The 21,758-nt window shown below is 35.4% G+C and overlaps 2 protein-coding genes across 4 annotated transcripts; both read right to left on the bottom strand.

Annotated features, from left to right (window-relative positions):
• Positions 1-368: 368 nt before the first annotated feature.
• LOC125208178 (UDP-sugar pyrophosphorylase-like) lies at positions 369-6,350 on the bottom strand. The gene is made up of 18 exons (XM_048107760.1): positions 6,332-6,350; positions 6,098-6,228; positions 5,904-6,008; positions 5,374-5,490; positions 4,951-5,091; positions 4,661-4,760; positions 4,279-4,406; positions 4,109-4,180; positions 3,944-4,008; positions 3,789-3,849; positions 3,560-3,677; positions 3,147-3,271; positions 2,776-2,852; positions 2,560-2,665; positions 2,387-2,446; positions 1,708-1,788; positions 964-1,203; positions 369-872 (listed from the first exon to the last, which is right to left on the bottom strand). Exons 2-18 carry the CDS (start codon positions 6,203-6,205, stop codon positions 705-707), a joined length of 1,872 nt encoding a protein of 623 aa, XP_047963717.1. The 5' UTR covers positions 6,206-6,228; positions 6,332-6,350; the 3' UTR covers positions 369-704.
• A 1,136-nt stretch (positions 6,351-7,486) lies between these two features.
• Positions 7,487-16,150, bottom strand: LOC125205501 (peroxisome biogenesis protein 1). 3 transcript variants are annotated; one of them, XM_048104476.1, is made up of 18 exons: positions 15,953-16,150; positions 15,693-15,866; positions 15,304-15,403; positions 14,599-15,057; positions 14,282-14,413; positions 13,640-13,717; positions 12,897-12,988; positions 12,067-12,140; positions 11,746-11,962; positions 11,174-11,267; positions 10,926-11,080; positions 10,556-10,786; positions 9,489-9,689; positions 8,754-8,879; positions 8,608-8,669; positions 8,290-8,407; positions 7,758-8,042; positions 7,487-7,667 (listed from the first exon to the last, which is right to left on the bottom strand). In XM_048104476.1, exons 1-18 carry the CDS (start codon positions 16,136-16,138, stop codon positions 7,629-7,631), a joined length of 2,823 nt encoding a protein of 940 aa, XP_047960433.1. In that variant the 5' UTR covers positions 16,139-16,150; the 3' UTR covers positions 7,487-7,628. The 3 variants fall into 3 exon arrangements, 2 of the variants coding, with proteins under 2 accessions (XP_047960433.1, XP_047960432.1); XM_048104475.1 differs by having other exon boundaries at positions 13,640-14,413; XR_007173763.1 differs by lacking the exons at positions 7,487-7,667; positions 8,608-8,669 and having other exon boundaries at positions 7,848-8,042; positions 13,640-14,413.
• Between the last annotated feature and the right edge of the window lie 5,608 nt (positions 16,151-21,758).

Raw genomic sequence — 21,758 nt, 5'->3', positions numbered from 1 at the left:
TACAAAATATGTCAAGTCAAGAATAGGCATTAACTTGTAAATATAACACATTTTCAACGTTACACGCTAAAAGGGTGTTTTCCTAACTATTGCAGGAAAAGAAAATTGTCAAAAGGTAACAACACGTTTTTTTGTAGATTCATTATTGAATTTCATTCTTCAAACATTAAGATTACAGATTTCCCACAACATGATTTACTTTTCTAGCAAAATTAAAATTTATATTTAAAGCAGATTTAATTTGGATTCAGTTCAAATAAGATTCCAATCCTCGATGCCCCAAAATCAAAGACTTTTAGATTTAAATAGCAAGCAAAGTCAATGCTATGTGGAATTATAACAAGAAAATTGAGGGAGGAAAGAACACAAACACAAAATAAACTTTAATTTCATACAAGTCAATTCTAAAATTAGACTTTGTTAAACAAGTGAAGTAGAAATATAAGACACACGAAATTGGAGAATTATCACAGAAATGGGATCCAAACTATTGCAGTCCAGCCTAGATAGGGTCTAATTTTCTTCCATTATTCTATGTTCAAAAGCATGAATCATCAAAATCCCAATTAACTAACTCTCTGATCAGTTGCAGAAGCCCCAAGAATTTATTTGATGTATATAATGTTACAAAAATCATACAAAGTAAGACTGAATCATGCAAGTAGTTGAAGACAGACCTCTACACCCGATATCCGAATCAGATATCAGGGGCTTAATGAATACTTTCCGGGCTCATTGTATGTCTTCTCCAACTGCTCCACTTTGATCATTTTGAAACCTCTGATCCTTACTTCTTCGGGCACCGAAGTATCCTTGTAATCAACTTTTTCAATGGTCCATCCTGCATTGTGCACAGTTCCTCCTACTTTAACCTGTTGAGAAAATGACCAGTGATCAGGTTCAGGTTCCTAGTATCGTCAAAAAGAGCCGTTTCTGGCTATTGTGAGATATACTTTTACATACCTCAGCATCGTCAACAGCATCGATAACTAGAGCTCCATCCAAGGCAAGATCCTGGAGAAAGATGCTTTGGCCCTTTATGGCAATAGTAGATCTTCCGGTAATGGAACAGTTTCCGTTGACTTTGCTTTTGATATCTGAAAATGTAAGCCCCCATTTAGGACTCCATGCAATACGAGGCCATACGTCCACCTCCTGCCCATTGAATACATCTTGAACTGGATCATCCACCTTGACGCCAGCCTGTTAATGCCACAGCGTGTTCAGTTGCAAGCTCAAACAACGCATTGGTAATAAGAAGAGCTTTAATTCTTTGGTACAGCTAAGATACTTATGGGTAATGAACCAAATAGCAAATCCAGTTTTGTGACATATTGTTTTCTCTTATGCATACAAGGAAAAAATCACTGAGATCCACAACAAGCAATCTAAAAGAACTAGTACAACATTGCAAAACATATTTTTGATTCATGGTGTACCATGTCGAAAAAACAATAAAATGATGTTTACGTGTAAACCTTTATATGTTTAGGGAATATGTAAGGAACAATGACCATCTGGTGAAAATTACGTATGATTCATGGACCGTGGTATAATGTAAGAAACAATGACCATCTGTTTAAAAAAAAGTTCATGGTACGATTTGTAGCAGCTAGATTTCGTAAGAGTATGCAGTTTGTTACTCCATGGTAGAGGAAACAAGTTTACATATAAACCTTATATGTTTAGGAAATTTCAGTATAATACCTCTCTCAAAATAAGGCTGTTTGCCCTATATATAGCCATCTCCCCGGAAGTAGCACTGTGATAGGGATTTCCTTTCGGTACCTTAAAATTGCAAATACAAGTGAGATCCAAAAACATTTTCAAGTTATATCATTCATGAAGCACAAAAGCAGTGTACAAGAGTTTCTCCAAGGAAAGATGATTGAGGTTAACTAATAATTAGTAAAGAGAATTTGTGGAACGAATTGTCTATCCTCGTGTATTTTAGTCCCACTGTAGGACAGAATAGTGTAACTTCAATAACTTCAAGTAACGAGTTCTCATTTTGTCTCCTTCAGTCAGCAGAAAGATAAATGAAAGGCAAATTTCAGACTTAATAGAAAGTAAAATATTGAAACAGGTCATGCTACAGAAGATTTTTGTATACGAGGCTGTGTCCTCTTTCGTTTTGTGTTCCAGCAGAAGGTAAGGCATTTGTAGCCAATGAAGTAATACTAGAGAAATCCAAATCTGTATGCAAAGCTATTATATCTGAATTTTGCTCCCATTATGTATCGAATCAGAGCATAGGTTATATTTACATAATTATCTCTAAACAATAAATACACAATTTACTTCTCTCAAACAGACAAGCATCTGAAATAATATCAGATTTCAACATTGTTACCTAATAAATGCTAAGATAAATGTATAGTCATACCTTAGCCGCATCCTCAGGGTTATTCTTGACAGGTGCATAAGCAAGCCAAGCTTCCATTACCTGAATAGTATAAACCACATATTTGTTATGTCAAAGCCAGAACTTACAGCAGAGGGCATTAGGAACAAAGGAAAAAAATTCTTGAATTTTTAGAATTTAGGGGTTATGCTTACAGTAAATCCAACTCTAGCTGAAGGTGGAAGAGTTTTAGGATAATCTTGCATCATACATTCCAGCCGAGTAGATGATTTGAAAGCTGTTTTAGTAGAATCTTTGTATCTGAAGCAGACAGTAAACTATTAAAAACACAGCAAGTTCACAAGACCCCGGAAGGGTTCCCTTGAAGCAAAGAAGAAATATAAATGCGATGTAAGAGACAGATTGCTCACTTTGGATTAACAAATTCCTTGATAGAACCACCAGTTTTTGAAAGTTCTTCTAGATAAGGGCCGATTTCAAAAATCAACTACATAAGAAAATGTAAAATCAAATATTCAGAATACTAGATATGCAAGTGCATTATTTTGGACGATTTCATGACTCATCACACTAATCACAATAACACTGCTGGATCAACTATAGGCATTATTGAAACCCGCATGATTTCATGACTCCTCACAGAATATTCAAAAACCAACTATAGGTATTATTGAAATTTGAAAACCACATGATTTCATGACTCGTCACACATAATACTGCTAGATCATCTGATATAGTATAACAAAGGTATGCGCAATAGTTTCAGATGATATATATATACTTGATTTATGTTGCCTGGAAATGGAGAATATCCGGTTTCATTGTTCACATCACCATCAGGATACCCAGAAGCTCTCAACAACGGATCAAGTTGATTGTATTCTACATTGATCACCATTGACCTCCCTGACCAAAATTTATGCTTCAATGTGTCAATAGAAGGGTATAAGAGTCACTAAGTAATGTTATTGTAGCAATCAAAATTATGTTATGGCATTACATTCACATAAAAATATTATATAAAGGTGCATAAAGAAAGCTAGCTTCATTAATGACTTTGCCTATTCGTTAATAGGAAGAAATAGCCACAAAACGAGGCTGCAGAAAAGTTAATTCCCAACGCAAGCATGTGATTCTACTTAATAACTAATATATGACCCTTAATGATGAGCATACAAGATCAAAATAGTGTACCATCTTTATGAGTGAGCTTAGTAATTCCTCCAATAGCTTCCTTAGCTTTCCTGGGAACTGCAAGAGAATTAACATGGTACTCTTTGATGGCACTGACACCCAATGCAGATGGAACTGCCTGTAATGGTGGATCAGGAAATGTGAACAAAATAAGCAGGAAAATAGACATTCATAAAACTGTACACAATAACAAGAATAATTAGCTCCAAAATTGACGTTTCAATCGAACCTTGAAAAGAAGACCATTAGTATCTTGGAAAAATAAAACCCATTTGCGTCCAGCAGCGTGCCTGGAATGTAGAACAGAGGATGAATCATAAATAAAGATTTGAACACGACAGAGAAAAAACCACTAACATCAAAACAAGAAATCCATGTGTATACCATTCTTTAAGAAGACCTGTTGAATAGAGAAGTGAATGAACATCACCATGACCATGAGGCTTTGTCTATAGAAGAGTTGGACAACATTCAAATAACAGTTACATATCTGAAATAATCTATTACATTTGTTTGGTTCATAAGATTGATATGCAAAAGAAAAGACACCTGAATTTGGAACTTATTATTTGGATCCACAGCCAGCCTAGCATCATTATCATCTAAACAAGCAACTTTCTCCTGGAATATCCAAAGGAAGCAATGAAGTATAGAAGTTAATTTCAAAGCAGTTTAAACTTCACTAAATTATAGGAGTTGATAATTTTGCAGAAAATCACCTGCTTCATCATTTTTACTTGTGAGGGTTTCATCCCAAAATATGCATTATCCTCTAAGAGCTTTGTAGTACGTGAATGAGTATCATCAGACGTCATAATGGCCAAAGGAATTTCGCTTGGTCCTTCACCTAAATTTGTAAGAATGTAAAAAAATAATGAAAAATGCATTAGCTTATCAATACCAAAAGAAATAGACATTAATATTTTTTAAAGATATTTTCTGTATCTGGAGAAAATCATCATAGCAAATATCAACAGTACTAACTTCTCTATAGTAAGACAGAATAACCTAAAATTAATGCATTTGTTCAATAACCTAATAACTAATGAAAAGTGATCAATTACTTAAGTACTTATAATGAGATATGATTCATATACGAACCTTGACTTAGCCTACAGCTCGCATCTTGCAAGGCGAGAATAGATTCAATGTAGTGCTGTAAGAAACACGTTCCTGTAGTAGATTCTAATGGCAGAGCCACCTGCAAGCAGTAGAATAATTATAAGTCAAATGAACTGAAGTTGACCATTTCCTGATGTAAGCATATGAAAAGGTTCTTAATACACATAAGCACAACAATCAATAGAAGTTCATAATCAGAACATCAAATTGAATGATTAAGACTTGCATAAATTAATGGAATAGTTACACTACTTCCACCATTGTCTTACCTTTATACCATTGTAGCCAAGACGCTCTCCAAGCCCCCCAGCAACAAGGACAAATGCAGCCTTCCTTGCCTCACGAACACCCGCATTCTCAAATTGAATGAAATTTTCATCACCGAAATTCAAAATTTCCCCTGATGGTACCTATGTTTCCCAAAGTTTCATGTACAACATGAGAAAAATTTCAGGTGAAGACAATATTTAGTGAGTACACCCACTCTCAAGATTAACTGATAAAACAGGTTACGTTGCCAACTGACTAAATCTACAGTTCAACGGATTCCTCACAAAAAAAAAACCTGGCAGTTTGTTTGGAGGGAAGATATTTGAATCCAGTCAAATCAAGGAGTAATGAAAACACAAAGTTCCTCTTAAATTCCAGAGAAAAGAAATGAATCCACATATGTCAAGGAAAATTTAACTTACTGAAGGAGAAAACCCATCATAGGGGTTCTTTCCAGCTTTCGAATCCGCCAAAAGTTCCCGAGCAGTTGTGATGTAAGAGGCTAGGCCACCAGGGTAACTTGCATTAAGACGAGAAACCTACAAGATCATCATAAGACAAAAGACTAAGTGCCAAAAACTTCATCAGAACCAACAAACATAAAAAATCAGCTCTAGTTAAAAAAAAATTCTCATTTAGCATAAGGTACCAAACATTAGTAGAAAATGTAAAACTATAGGTGTCAGTTGGATATCACTTCACTATAAATGTTCAAAACTCATCTGTCAATTTCGTGATCTAAATTTGAAGAATCTCTGCACAATCAATTGTTATAGGAGTACTTCTTAACACACCAATATTCAAAGACCAATTTTTTTTTTTGACATAAAAATACGAAAATTGCTATGAATGAAGCTAACTCAAAAACGCTAAAACCAAATCTAAGTTTCATCCAAAGTTGAAAAGCCAATTGAAATCAATACAAGCGCAGGTAAAGCAACCACAACACTACCTGTTCGAAAAACGCACGCTTGCCATCATCATCGACACCGGGCTCGGGCCAATGCTCGAACAAGTGAGCCTGATTCAAATCCAACAGCATCTTGGCCAACTCCACCTGCACATACAAGTCACACAGCATCGATAAACCAACTGAATTTTAGCCATGTAAGCATAGAAATCAACGATCCGGAGAGAAATGTGGACCTGATCAGGCGATAGGAGGGAGAGGTTTTTGTGGAGATTGGGGGCGGCAGAGGCCAAATCGTCAATTGAGAGCTTGGAGAGCGCATCCGCTGCGGCGGCGGCGGCCATGACGTCAGATTCAGGCGACTATGCTGAAACAGTGAGATAGAGAGAGAGAGAGTATTGCTTTGCAATTCTAGTGTTTGTATAAATATATACACAGAAATTTAGATGACAAGACGAAGAGTTAGTTACTGATTGCGACGTGAATCGAACCGATTTCGTCGGGTCGGGTCGGGTCGGGTCGGGTCGGGTAACCTGGAACTGAAATGATAACTGAGAAGTGAGAGCGGCAGCGAGAGTTGGTTGAAAATCTGAAGAAGGTTCAGTAAATATTTTAGTAAATCGAATTAATATTAATTTTCCCTAAAAAAGTAGATTACATAGTGTTTTATTCATGAAATTACTTTCGGATTAATGGTGATTGTGTCCATTTTGAAAATTAGACGAGAATTAAGTAAATGAAATTTATGTAATCTATTTTTGGTTTGATGGGATTAATTTGTTTGCTGTGCTTGAATCATGTGTAAATAACTTTATAAGTTCAAGATTTCCTTAGCTTCTAATAATATCCTCAAAATAATTTCAAGCAATGTTTTTATAGTACAATGAAAAAATAATTTGATTTTTCGGTTAGAAAAATTAAGCTAATTAGTTTAAAAACAAAAAAAAAAAACACAAATTATATAATTCGATTTTGACGGAAATAGCCGAAATAGCCTTAATAACTGACCTAAGTTCAAATTTTCAATTTGGTTTGTTATTCAATTAAAGAGCACTTTTAGATACACACTAAAGAAATGACGTAACACGAATATAGAAAAAGATGAAGACAAAGGTCACGGGGTAAATTTATTTTTTTCCAATGTAGAAATCTTTACAAAAGCCAAAAAAAAGTTGAATGATGATTGTATTTGTAACTGATTTTTGCCTAGGAGGCATATTCCAAGGAACATCCTCTCTATACTTTTTTAAACGACGTTAAATTATTTATTATTCTTCACCAGAAAAGTGGCTCCGAATCAAAGCTATCAAAAAGAATTCAGTGCCAAACCCATGTACATTGATTCCTCCTAAAAATGTTCTTTTATCTATTTATTTATTTATTTATTCATTCATTCAGAGAGTGTGAAACTTGCCACACAGATTGGCCGAGATGGACGCATCCAACACGAGCGACGAGAGCGCCGTACAACCCACAACGACACACCTTTCTCGCTTGGCACGGCATGAAGTGCTCATAAGCACGCGCCGCCAATGCCCTTTGTATATCAGAATCATGGAATCATATTTTTGTTAACACTGTTATGTTTATTGCAAAAAATGAATAATTTTGTTTGTCCCATGTGGTATCAGTAGATAGTAAGTAAATTTATAATTGAAATTCGAGTTCGAATTCCATCAACAATTTCTAAACCGAACTCTGTTGTACATATAAAGCTTGCTATATGCTACTATGGATACATACCTTCTTCCCCGAACTCCAAGTACATTAGGCTAACGTCGCACGTTTACCTTTTGCTTCCCTCGACTGCACATAGTTTACAGGCATGTATACGATCACACTTGATGTCATGGTTAGAGATATGCAGGGAGAGAGAGAGGGAGAGAGAGAGAGGACCTGTGCAGCGGCTGATCGCTTTGAATCAAGAAACTGGCTGTAGATATCGTACAACCTTCGCTTCTCAGCTTCTGATACTGACGGTTTAGCATTGGACGCGATGGACTTCAAGAGAGCATTTGTGATTACAGGCATCTTTTTAGTCGTGCTGACATCATCGTTATCTAAAAGCTCGTGAACCGCTTCAAGTTGTGTGTCAGAGAGAAGCGCTTGAAGGTCAGCTCCACTGAAGCCTTCAGTCATTCGAGCTACCTGCTCCAAGTCGACATCACCGTCCATTGGTAACTGCAGTGGTTCTCGGATTAGTCATTAGTGAGTTGTGTAAACCCGAATTCTTATGGTCCAGAATGTGAGACAAAAGTCGAGCAATGCAGTGATTAGTAATGTATCATTTAGCAAGAACTGGCACTACATAAAGGAGACTGATATATCACGTACGTATTTCAGAACCACTTAAAACTTCTTACACCACGAAGATGAAATCACCGATAAAAAGAATAACTGTCTACAAATTGCAGATATAGGTGCTTACCTTTCTTGAGAGGACCTTAAGAATCTCTTGCCTCTCCTGGTGTGATGGAAAATCACAAAATAAAAGTCGGTCCAGCCTACCAGGCCGTAGAAGTGCAGCATCAAGCAAATCTGGTCGACTGGTTTTCAGCAGGCATCGTGTTACAAAAATAGTATCAAAATGAAGCTTCTAATTGATAGTAACTTTTCAGATTATTTATATAACATTTTCATTTAGGGAGAGAAACAAAAGGAAGGTCCATAACTAGTCATTCGATTCTGCACTGAAAACGTTCATTTCATCAACATATACAGATATATTCTGAAGAGCACAACTTACCTAGTAGCAGCAAAAACAAATACACCAGTCAAGACTTCAACACCATCCAATTCTGTTAGAAACTGGCATATAATTTGACAAAGGTATTGGTAGCTGAGGCGGAACAGCAAAAGAAATATTAGGTTGAGCGGGATGAAGGAACTGACCTGATTGACAACTCTATCAGTTACACCGGTATTATCATGTCCTCTCTTTGGAGCTATAGAATCAAATTCATCAAAAAAGAGTAGGCAGGGAGCTGCTGCAGCTGCTTTTGAGAAGATATCCCGAACCTAAAATAGTTTATTCATGCAGTCAGTTGCTTCTCAATACCTATCCCCACAGAAACTGAGAAAAATAGCTTGTTTTTAACATCTCTCTTTAAGGACCTCAGGGCTGTGCGACAACTTCCAGGCCCAGCTTTGATATAGCACATGCCAAATGGCGTCATGCATTATATGAAAAAGTACATCTGAATGAATTCTACGTATAACCCTAACTGACCATAAACAGGTCCTTTGGATGTCTAGTTGCCAGGTATAATAATCTAACAAAAGAAAATATAGACTGCTATAAGAAAACCACACTATATAAAGGCCCTATATTTATTGACATTCTAGTGCAAACCACCATAGAAATGAACTCTAGATCCAGATTTTGAATAATAGTATCAAGTTCAAGCAACTTCCAGTATTGTATGTGTACCCAATGGCACTTGGTAACATGCATGCTAACGATTATAAATTATAAGGTATGAAGTAGTATTTGATGGGGAGAAATGAAAACTAACAAATTATCATAACAGATTGCCTATAGTAGGAGAAACTAAAAACACAAAATACAGATGCATATTGTCTCCAAAAGTAGAAAATGAAATCTATACAAGGCAGCTCATATCTTACAGCTTGTTCAGAAGCACCAATATACTTGTTAAGCAATTCGGGCCCTTTCACTGAGATGAACCGTAGTGAACATGCTGCAGCAGCTGCACCAACAATATGTGTTTTCCCACAACCAGGAGGACCATATAAGAGAACATTGGACCGCAATCTTAATGGTGCTTGTGCAAATATGTTGGGAAATTTTGAAGGTAGTTCAATCATCTGATACAAAATACAACACACCATTAATCAATCTAAAGCCAATATGTACAATGTGAAGTTACAGCCTCAAATAATTAACATCCATATGTTTTTAACAGAACACCGCAAAACCCAGATCCAGCATGGAAATTACAGAAAAGTGAGAAAGAATAATTTGTTTTAGATAAGGAGCAAGCAGATTTAGAAAGTTATTTGCAGGATTGAAGAACTTTAGCATAAAGGCAGTGAAGAGGTTTCTACAGTAGAACAAATAATAACAGGTCGCCACTGAAAAATTCAAAACATACACAAAATTCTGCTTCTGTCCAGACAAATAACTGTTTTGCCCTTCTTCTTTTTACTCAAAGTCCAGTAGTTAATTCAAGATGTGTTTTGTTAGGTTGAAGTTCTTCAAAAACCAAGATCCAGGTCAATATCAGCCACAAAAAATGACATTAAAATATTAAATCCACTGATATTGAGAAACTTGAAAACATCACAGTGTTATATTATTATATTGGACATAGCTGTTTCTGGTCTACTATACCAATTTAAGATAATTGAACCAGTTTACATGCAATTCGAGAAGAGCAAACTCAAATGAGAAGCTAGCTGAAAATTAATGTCAATTGTCAAAGTCCAATGGATGAGAACACTTGGAACAAACATTCAACACTACTATGTTACACAATTGGGAGGTTGTTTTTTTACTGCTACCAGAGTTCAAGATTATTTCATTCTCTTTTGTGAATAATTATAGAGAAATATCATCGATAAAAGATCAACTTATTAGTATCATCTAAAAGCAAATAGTCACACAAAACTGGTGTCAGTTTTTGAGATGGACGATTGAAAGAATACAAACTCTATATCCTACAGTAAAATACCTCTTTAATAGCATTTCGAATATCATTAAGACCACCAACATCTTCCCAACCAGAGCGACCACCTTCTGTAGCTGGTTTAGTGATGTCTCGCATGGCCACTGGTAGAAAATTTTCCATTGCTTGCTGAAAGTCATCCCGGATCAAAGTAGGCTTTCTATTTTCTTTAGATCCCAAATCAGCAGATAATGAGCGACCAATGGCTGCATGCACAGATCGGTCTACCAGTATTTCCTGAAGTATATAATTAGCATATAAGTATATTTTGGCCAAAAATTTGTTGCCATAAAGGGTAAAATTCCAAATCAATTAGATACCAGTTGAATTTCATCATAGCAGTAAGTTGTATATAAGTTTTTTAGCAATGACTTACTAGATCATAAGCATCATATCCATCACATTTTGATGCTATATCTGACAGGAGATCATCAGAACATTGCAATGATCGTTTCTCCATCTCATGCTTCAATATAGCTGACCGTTCAGCAGCAGCAGGTGCAGGAAGATTGACATGAAAGTCAAACCGTCCTGAATTCAATCAATTATAGTTGTCAGATAAAGTCATAAAAGAAAACAATTATTTGAAGAACAATTATTTCCAGTTAATGCAGAATAACGCACCAGAACAGCTCAAGCTCTGTGGAAAATTAGTCAGGGATTGCACAGTAGCAATGAATGCAATGGGACCAGTCCCACAAAAGCTCCTTTGCTTTCCCTACAAACATGAGAGCATAAAAAAACATTATGTCAAATATAAAAGAAATGTATCCACCTGGAAATAGCCATCATCTATTGTGGTTCATTGTTCACTCATTATTAGGAATCGCCATGCACTATTAAACATGATACACCAAAAAATAAGTAACACGCCGTATCTTTATTTTGAGGAAAAACATGTGACATCTAGTTGAAATGGAGTAAATGCAGAGAGAGAGAGAGAGTGAACCTACCTACTAGGAAAGTACGAGGTGGGTTAAGATCAATGCATGGGGCTCAAAAAGGACTAAAATATTTTCACCTACATGAAGTAACTTATTTTATGTACATATAGATCACAATTATTCTAGGTTAGAAAACCTGAAGCCTCAGTGGGTTAGATCCCAGTTTTAGAGAGACAATAACAAACCATCAGATTCAAAAGAGAGAGAGAGACACAGAGAGAGAGTGAATTTCCAATAACAAATTCATCTTGCCTCATCTAATATATCAGCAAGAAACTCAATGAATGCTGCAGAAGATGATGAAGGTTGAGACCCCTCCAGATCCGAGGAAGATGCAACAAGGCTGTCAAGATCATCCAAGATGATGACAGAAGGTGCATGATCCAGTGCTTCAGTTATGTTGCTGGAAAGTTCTTGACGAATAGTTGAAGGCTTCTCCAGAGTGAGCCTAGAACAAGACACAAAGACTCTGCAAAAGGGAACCCTCTATCCAATCAGATTCATGCAGCAATTAGAGGTAGGTAAGACCCAAATTCTTGATGATAAAGTATGATTAAATCAGAAAATTCTTACACATGTGCCAAAATATCTTTACAGCCTTCAATATATTTTGCAGAGGCTTTGGCCAATAATGTTTTTCCAGAACCCTACAAAACAAAATTTTCCAGCACATGATAATAATCTGGCTTCATAAAGGTAAGGTAACAGAAACAATAATTATATATTATATATTTTTCCCTAGTAGATAATTTTTCTATATGCATTTCGATGGCCACATAGCTCCACGAATCATCAAGGCAATGGTAACGATGGACCAAATGGGACTCCCCAGCTTCAGACATGATGAGGATGCAGCCTCAAGATCTTGCCCTACCTCTAAGCTCAAGACTGGAGCTTTTGCACTACAGAGTATGTTGGTGTCGGGTTACTTTGTTGGAGCACGTCCCCTAGATACTCTAATGTGTAATAGTTTGTTTATTTGTTTTCGTAATTTAATCACCGTGGCCTTGGGACACTCCACTTTTGGGTTTGTCCATTGTAAGAGTTCAATGATTTGATGATATATAAGGGATGAGGGCCCTACTACACCCTCCACCGCGAAGGTGTTTGATTAAAAAAAAAAGTTGACATTGTTTTATCATGTGCAGAGGGCACAAAACATGACCTGAGTTCCATAAATCCTGGATTTGAGGCCATGGATCAGTGGGGTAAAGGTGTTTAAGGTTTCTACACCTTGGATTAAGAGATACCCCTGAAGTTTTCCCAACCTTAAACATGCATATTTATATAGTCTATTCAACTTTTATTAAAGAAAGATACAGGTAAAAGATGCCAAAAGAATATCCCTCTAGAAAAATATTTGCTTTAAAAGGACTCAATGAGCCAGTTTTGGTGAGACTTACTGCAGGTCCGCATATTAGAATATGCCCAGGCAACGGCAGATTATAGATACTGAACAACATTCCAGAAGTAGGAGACAACAAAGAGATCAACCCTGAAGGTTATTAACCAAGTTAGATGAAATAATTCACAATATATATAATAGCAAACAATCAAAATAGGTACAGTACATATTCCTGTAGCCAAAACATGAAAAAATGGCCTATGGAACCAAAGGTGAATCGGGAAATTGGCATAATTCTTATGTTGATATATGGATATGGTGCTGAGGGTTTAGTGGTCTAAGGTGACAACCTTAAGAATATACACCTTTGCCTATGGAAATTTTCAAGACTTCACTCAATTCAGAGACAACTGAATCACATACATTACCTGTAGCTTGTTTGGGCTTTAAATAGAGCTATACAGTTACAGTTTAGTGGTTGATGGAGAGTTTTTCATCTTATGGTTTCCTATACACCTCCTAAGCAGCAACTTTTGCATCCCACAAAAATTACCCATTCCATTACAAAGATTGAACACCCGACACTTTTATAAAGTTTTTCTTCTAGACAGTCCTATAGCGAGAAAATCATTATAAGCAAACCAGTAACTTGGCAACGAATCCCCTTCTTGGGGATCTAGTAGGTAGTCATCAGTAGTCTCACACATTTACAGACATGATAATCCCATACAGAAATTTCAGTATCATACATAATTATATTATGATGGAAATGAAAAGGTAACTAGGTAAAAAAATACCTACTGTGATTTACATCAGATGGAGCTGTACCCATCCAGTCCAATGAAGAACTTGAAGCAGAAAGGACATTTCCAGGAAATACTGAAGGGGCAACATGAGAGAATAACATATCACCCAGCTGCAGCTTCTCTAGCAACATGTCTAAACTTTTTGAAGAAAAGTTTCTCCCGCCTTTGTCAAATGCAAGTTCATAGGTATTATAGTCGCCATCATGCAAAGATTCATCAACAAGTGACAGCATATAAAGGATATCAACCCATGCATCTTCAGCTTGGTTTCTGTTTCTGGGGAAACTTTTACCAGATGTTTGTATCTTCCAATCTATAGGCAAACTCTCATATTTGACTTTTAAATGAAGTAAGTTTTTGCTTCCTATAACCAATGAGCTTACGTCTTCTGCTGAATTTGAAGCAAAAGTTTCAAGCTGGGCTATACACCACACACGTAAAAGATCTGATAAACCATTTCTATGACCAACTTTCCTGTGTCTTTCCCTGGTCTTAGTAGCTGAACCTTCAACCTCTTCATGGAAAAGTCCAGAAGAAAGTGCTGCAACAACCTTGTCATGCATAGACCAATCACTAACACCCAGTTCTGCATTTGAACTAATACTATCAAGACTATCTTTTTGTTTATGGTACTCACGGTTGCTTGCAACTTCTGGGCTGTTATTCTCCATAAACTGATTCTTTTCAAATATCTTGAAATGATATGGTGAAATAGAAAAGGGAGCTATGTCTTTTTTTGCACTAATGATACACCCTTTGACATGTACCCCTGAAATAAGAACAGAGTAAATGAGTATCACAAACTTAAATAAAGCCAAACAAAAAGACCAAAACAATTAGGGTTATCGTGACAACTTACGAGTTAACAAAACAATGACGAACGTACCCATTTTGAGTGTTGATAATTTTTATTCAAATAGAAATGTTACTAAATGCTTTGAAGAATTAACTTACATGAGTGTAATTCTGCCCCCAAATACAGGCGAAGGGACTGAGCTAGCATTATGTGCCCTTTTGACACTGATTCACAAAATAATAGATGGACGATGAGATGCTGAGGGGAATTCCCCTTATCGTTATGAATACCATTGTTGGCTACATTTTCATTTGTTTTGCTTCTAGATTGCAGCTTTTTCTTGCTATTTTTAGATAGAGGCCGTGGAGATATCTCTACAAGCTGACAAGAACTGAAAGAATATTTCTTAGCTGTTTCTGGATGGACATAAACACCAAATGTGAGTACAACGTCCATTTCAATGCCATTCTCCTCGTATTTATAAATAGACTTATTATCTGAATCTTGGATCCGAAGTTGTGCTTTAGCAATTGTGTGAACCTCATCTGGAGATTGCAGGGACGGATTTTTACGTCTCTTCGGAGCTACTGCAACTTCAGTCCCAGGAACAAGTTGAACTGGAAACAATCTCACATGTTAAATAACAAGCATCAGAAATGATAATCTACAAAATAGAAGAATGATCACAAGAGTTCTTATTAAATGGAAGAGGATAGTAAGAGGCCTTAAACTGGCACAATATAACAAGCAATGCATAACCCAAACATAATAGGAGAACTGCTTCAAAAGTAGAATAAATAAAAAGAAAAAACAGAATAGGAATACGATTTCCAGGATTCCAGAAACTAAAGCAATGCAGTTACCTACTGGATTCTGGGGAAAGATTGACATAACAAGAAATGTGACAACTGTTTGTCCATGCAACCACAGCGGAAATTTCATTTGTTCGTGTACAACTCCAACCTGTATGCAGCCAAATTTGAGTTATAAAGTTCACACGGCATTTAACAACTCAAATTGTCAAAATATAACATGAATCATACCCTAAATCAATTCCAAACCTCTTAAACTCTCCCTAACAAGAGGCGTTCTCTTAAACTTAGAAATGCAGCCCCTAACGAAAACACACGAACTCAGACCATAAATCCTACTTCGAAAATACTACTATGTTCCACCTTCATGTACAGTAATTCAAAAACACAGAAGCTCTTACAGAAGCACAATCGAACCAAAACAGAATCAATCAAATCACCTGCTTCAAAATAACACTTTCAGCAAGCTCCGAATTGAGCTCCAGAATCTCCCAATCATCCTCCGTCAGCGGCTCAACCGTCACAAGCGTAGCTTTCGGCAAATTACTGACCACACGCACTTTAACCGAGGTCCGATCGCTCAATCCAATGCAATCCGCATAGTGGCGAGCTATCTGCAAAAATTGACCCCCACGCCCAAACCGCAAATTCAGATAAGTAAGAACACCACTCTCCAGACAAAACAAACTTAAAGCTCTACCTCAATTGAGGAAGGGGAATTCGAGGCGCCGCCGCACCACGCGACTTGCCAGAGGCGATCGTCGGAGCGGAGCTCGAGCGCTAGAATTGGAGGGAGGTAACCGGTCTGAAGGGTTTGGATGAGGGAGAGAGGAAGGGAGACGAAGCAGCTCTCGATTCCTCCCACTGCTCTCACCTCAAACTCCATAGCTGAGTAGCTTCAATTTTTGTTTAGTTTTACAGCTGAAGAAACTGTTTTTTATTTTGTGTTGATGAGGTTCCCTGCGGTTCCTTTGAATACAGTTCTTTGCGGTATCACTCATAAGTGTTAGTCGATGTTGATATGTTTGTGAATGCGATTGTAGGGAATGACATCTCTTATCCATTCTTTAGTTTTTGGAAAGCGTATCTGTCCAGGCTGCAAATGGGCCGAACCAATCCGGGTTAGATCCGATCCGATCCGGTCCACGAAAATGTAATTGAATCTACATTGGTATGGGTTCATATCGGGCTCTAACAGTACCCACGCGGACTGAGGCCCAATATTAGCAGCCCAAATTCCTACCATCTTATTTTCAGCACACAAGTGATCATTTTTAATTGTAATATTAAATCCCTTTTATCACTATGGAAATTTTTTATTTTTATTTTTTTAAAAAAATAAAAAATAAAAAATAAAAAAATCCATCGTGATATGGCTCGTGTAGCTCTGGTTAATTTCAAGTATGCTATATGAAATTAGATGGTCATTAAACTAAGTGTCGGCAGCCGTGGAGAAAGAGGGATGTGCGTCGACTATCACTACCACCGGAGAATGCATTAATGCAAAGAAAAAGAGAGAATTTTATGATTTTATCGACACAAAGATAAATAGTGAACATAAAATAAGAGGGGGTAGAGCACGGGAAACCATCTCGAACAGTTTTATTCGGATCTGGATAGACTTTGAAAGTCCAATAGGCCTAGGAGTCATCATGGGCATCAAACACATGGGATAAAGAGGTCAAAAAACTAGAAATGCCAATTGAGTCAATATGTTAGGTTCAAGCTAATCAGCTCGGGTTGTCATGGTATATGGGTACGGGTCATTTGGGTTATAAATTTTAACTCAAATCCTAAACTTTCGGATTTAGGCTAACCCGTCGGGCCAACTGGGCTAAGATTTTTTTACTAGTATACTCCTCCGTCACTAAAAATTTGACACTTATTATTATTTTCATCCGTCCCCAAAAATTTATCACTTTTCACTTTTATCATTTTTTGTAATGTATATAATATGAGTATAACTTTTAAAAATTAATCAAAATATATTTTCGAGTGCATTTGAAAAAATATTACTGGACTAACTTTTAAATAATGAGATGAAAATTTTTTAATTAAATAATGAGAACTATCTCATTTCGGGCCAACCCTACGGGGCTAGGGTTAATTTCGGACCAGGCCGTGGATTTCATATTTAGGATTATTCAGATTGTGATTCTTTCAGATCATAAATTTTACTATTCAAACCTCATAGAATAATCGGGCTATTTGGGTCAACTTGCGAATTTCAGGTTGAATTAATATTTCTTCAAATAAACCAAATCTGTTATATCTACAAGAAACAATGAAATAAAGCGATCAACATGTATTACTCCATTATTCATTTTCCAAAACAATAGAGCATATTCGAAACGAAGTGGTTATATGATTTTTCGGGTAATATTCTCCGTTGACTGTCAACCTATGTATTTTATTATTAATAAAGACAAATATTCTGAAAGTCAACTATTTGTGAAATTGTTGTCCGAATGTAAACTCTTTGAATTGAATTATTCAAGTCAATATGTTTCCTGTTCACGTGTCTTTCGGAGTTGGTCGCGCGCGCACTTAATTAAGTACAAGAACACACGCACAAATACATATATATAATTTTACGGTTATGGTCAAATGATTAACTAATTCTCAATCCGTAACCCAAAACTTCAATATTGTGTACTAGTTTTGTTCTCATTTTTAGTCTACTTTTATTATTTCTGTCTGTCTCCTATTTATTGTTCAATTTACTATTAATATTAAGTAGATCTCATATTCCCCTAACTCAAATCACCCACATTTTATTATAAAATTAATATAACACATTCCACTAACTTTTTCAATTTCTTTTCATTTCTTAAAACTCGTATTCAACACAAAGTAGACGAATGGGAACGGAGGGAATATTAAAATTATGAACACAAAAACATAACTTTATTAATACAACGTGTAAATTTAAATATCACGCAAAGATATGAATATATTATGTTGATATACATATATCTTTTGATAATTTTAACATCATTCTGGATTGAAAATTAGTTAGCACTTTAACACGACCATCTATTAATATTATATGCTTCTATACACACGTACTCTTAATAAACACACACACACACACACATAAATAAACACTACTACCTCCGTCCCCCAAATTTTGACCTCAGTTTGACCCGGCATGGGTTTTAAAAAATGTAATGGAAAGTGTGTTGAAAAAGTTGGTGGGATGTGGGTCCTACTTTTAAAGTTTTAGTTTTATAATAAAATATGAGTAGGAATGCGTTAGTGGAATATGGGATCCACTACCAAAAATGGTAAAAAGTGAAGTTTGTCAAACTTTCAGGGATGGACCGAAATGGTAAACTGTATCAAAATTTGGGGAACGAAGGTAGTAATAAAATACAAACACATACACACACACACACATCAAAAAACACTAATAAAATACAAACACGCACACACACACACATCAAAAAACACTAATAAAATACCAACACATACACACACACACAATGTATTGATCTCAACAAATATAAACATGAAATTAGTCTCTTTCACGACATAGTGCCTGGAAATTTCCTAAAAAATAAATCAGAAAAAAATTGCAATATTTCCAACGTGTTCTTCCTTGTAACCACACAGAAATTTGGGAGGATTAAAGTACGCAGATAATACCTCAAAAATGTGATTTCTGGAAAAAATAAATTAACAATTCCCAAACCCTATAAATATCAAACCGAGCTACCTTCAAACACACAACACCAAACACCAACACAAACATACATTTAAGGAAATAATCAAGAAGATGAGTTCGAGCAACGGAGGAAACAAAGGAAGTATCTTCCCGAAAAAGATGCCAAAGGTTTCGACAATGGTGGGGAAGAAGATTGGAACGGCTGCGGTTAAAGTTGTGAAATCTGCTGCAAATGCTGTCAAGAACAATGGAAACTAACTCTTCTTCATGCATATATGCCAAAAATTACTTTATTTTATTTTATTTTTGTGATTGAAGTGACAAAATGTAAAATGTTGGCCCTTAGATTCATTTTGTAATGTATTGTGCTGATTAAATTTGTTGTGTTATTAGTAACCCTTAAGGTAACTTTTAGTACGTATTCACTATAGAATTTTATTGTAAGATTCAAAATATTATACTACATTTATAAAGACGTTGCATTCATAGTAAAATTAATTGCACTCGAAAAGAATAACTTTGCATTTTATAAAATTCAAACCTCGATGTTGCACTCATCCAACAACGGAGATGTATAGACACTTGAAACTTGAAAATAATGAAATTTTCACATTTTATAAGATTCAAACCTCATGTTGCACTCATCCAACAAGGGAGATGTTTACACTTGAAAATAATGAAATTTTCGCATTTCATAAGATTCAAGCCTCAGATGCTGCACTCATCCAACAAGCTAAGGGAGATGTATATTATAAACTTTTATGATCGAATGCTGAAAATAGTCCTCGGTTCTCAAGAATTTGCGAGTAAGAATGTCGAAGTTAAATAAAGAAACAATAACAACACAACCATCAAGCAACAATTACAATCACCAAATAAACACAAAAAACGAAGAATTCAACCAAAATAAGGGATTCTTTGAGCTCGCTCAAAACAACATTGCTTCTCTTAATCACTATTACATTGTACATTTGCGGCTTTAGTTAACTTTTATAGCAAGTTGATTGATCTGTCATGTTTGAATTTATTTTAACATGTTTGATTAATTTTCTGACAAAATTTAGATAATACAATAGGAATAATGAATTTCATTCAATTTCGAGACAGAAGATGGTTAGGAGAAGAAAAAGTGACAACAAAAGAAATGTGAAATCAATATATATATGACAATGAAATTATCTTCTTTGCATAAAGGTTCAAGACTTCAAGTTATTATGCTCATACATAATAAATGGTGAAGTATTATTGTTTATTTTAAAAAGAAAAAGTTTGCTATTTATATTATAGTAGTTTTTTAGTTGACTTATGATCAATTTCATAATTTTTAAATTCTTGAATTAAATTATAAAATTTTATAATTTGCCCCAAAAGAAGGTTCTAATCACCAATGCATAAATTTGCAATGTCTGGATACGATTTGGAAGTTTCGAACCCCAATCCAGCCTCCACGCAACAATAATTAAGTTGTGAACTGCGTTCGTAAATCGTATCAGCGATTTCCAAATGGCAATCAAAGCTATACAATTCAAGCGCCAATAATGCCCTCAATTGAGTAAAATGAAGGAAACTATGTCGTTTCAAGTCTACTAAGACCATTTCCAACCGTACACCAAAAATGAGTTTTGGTGTAGAAATTTTCTCCAACCATACACCAAACTCAAATTCATTTTTGGTGTTTTTTGTGAAATAACACCAAATATGGTGTTACTGCAAAACTTTTGTGAGACAAAAACTAAAAAATGTTGTAAATTGTGAATTTGGTGTAAATAATTGGAGTAAAACTACTTTTTGGTGTAACATATACTCAAAAATGGGTTTGAGTTTGGTGTAAATTGTTGGAGATGGTCTAAGACGATAACGGTTTTTAAATATCAACGCTTTGTCCTTGTCAAAAAATCTGGCATCCACATTTCACCAAAAAAAATAGTCACTTATGACAATTGCAAATTGTTGTTTAATTTGTAAGGTTCGAAATTTATGGATATACATCAAGTCAACCAATATAGTTTTGGTGATTAATCAAAAAATTAATTTTTAGAAAAACTTTTCAACTCGAGACAGATTAGGTCATTTTACTCCCAACAAACACGTTAATCAATATACGACTCTAGTTAGGCTAAAAAAAACGAAAAGGAAGAACAACGAGAAGAGTCACACGTTTGGAACACGCAGTCGAACACAAGCATCAAATTCGACAGGAAACTGACTTCAATTGTTTTTTGTTGTTTAATTGGTATACGTAGTTTAAATATTTTCATTTGATTACCAATTTACCAGCAACAAATAATGTAAATAAGTAATCAAAACTAAATTCTGTAAGAAATGTACTAAAATTACGTCAACAATTTATATCCGTAATCAAGGATTGAAATTTTAGCTGTACTATGACAATAAGCAGTGGCACAGCCAGGAATTTCATCACGGGGGTCCAAAATTAAACTTAAAAAAAATTACATAAATTAAATTATAATGTTCAAAATGTAAAGTTAAATGCAATCACATCATACATTTGTCTTTTATTCTTCATCTTCTGAAATTGCTGCATAATAGTTTCATTGGTAACTTTAACAAACACATCATTTTCCATATAAGGAACTAAGTAATCATTCAACTGATGAAGAATCAACGGAAGAAAGTTTCTTGAAATAACGATCCATATACCTATAAAAATAGTCAACACTGATTAAGTTTGCAAAATATAAATCATACACAAAAAAGGATAAAGTTCACCTTATGCTTTACAACTATAAGAAGAAAGAGTAAACAAATATACAATAAGCTCAAATCTAAAATGTTGCTGTCACAAATCAAATAGTGTAAAACTATTAATACATACACA

This window comes from Salvia hispanica, chromosome 2, assembly GCF_023119035.1.
Source record: "Salvia hispanica cultivar TCC Black 2014 chromosome 2, UniMelb_Shisp_WGS_1.0, whole genome shotgun sequence".
In the NCBI taxonomy this organism is placed as follows: domain Eukaryota; kingdom Viridiplantae; phylum Streptophyta; class Magnoliopsida; order Lamiales; family Lamiaceae; genus Salvia; species Salvia hispanica.
Note: the sequence above shows the minus strand (reverse complement) of the source record. Positions and strands in the feature narration are given on the sequence as shown.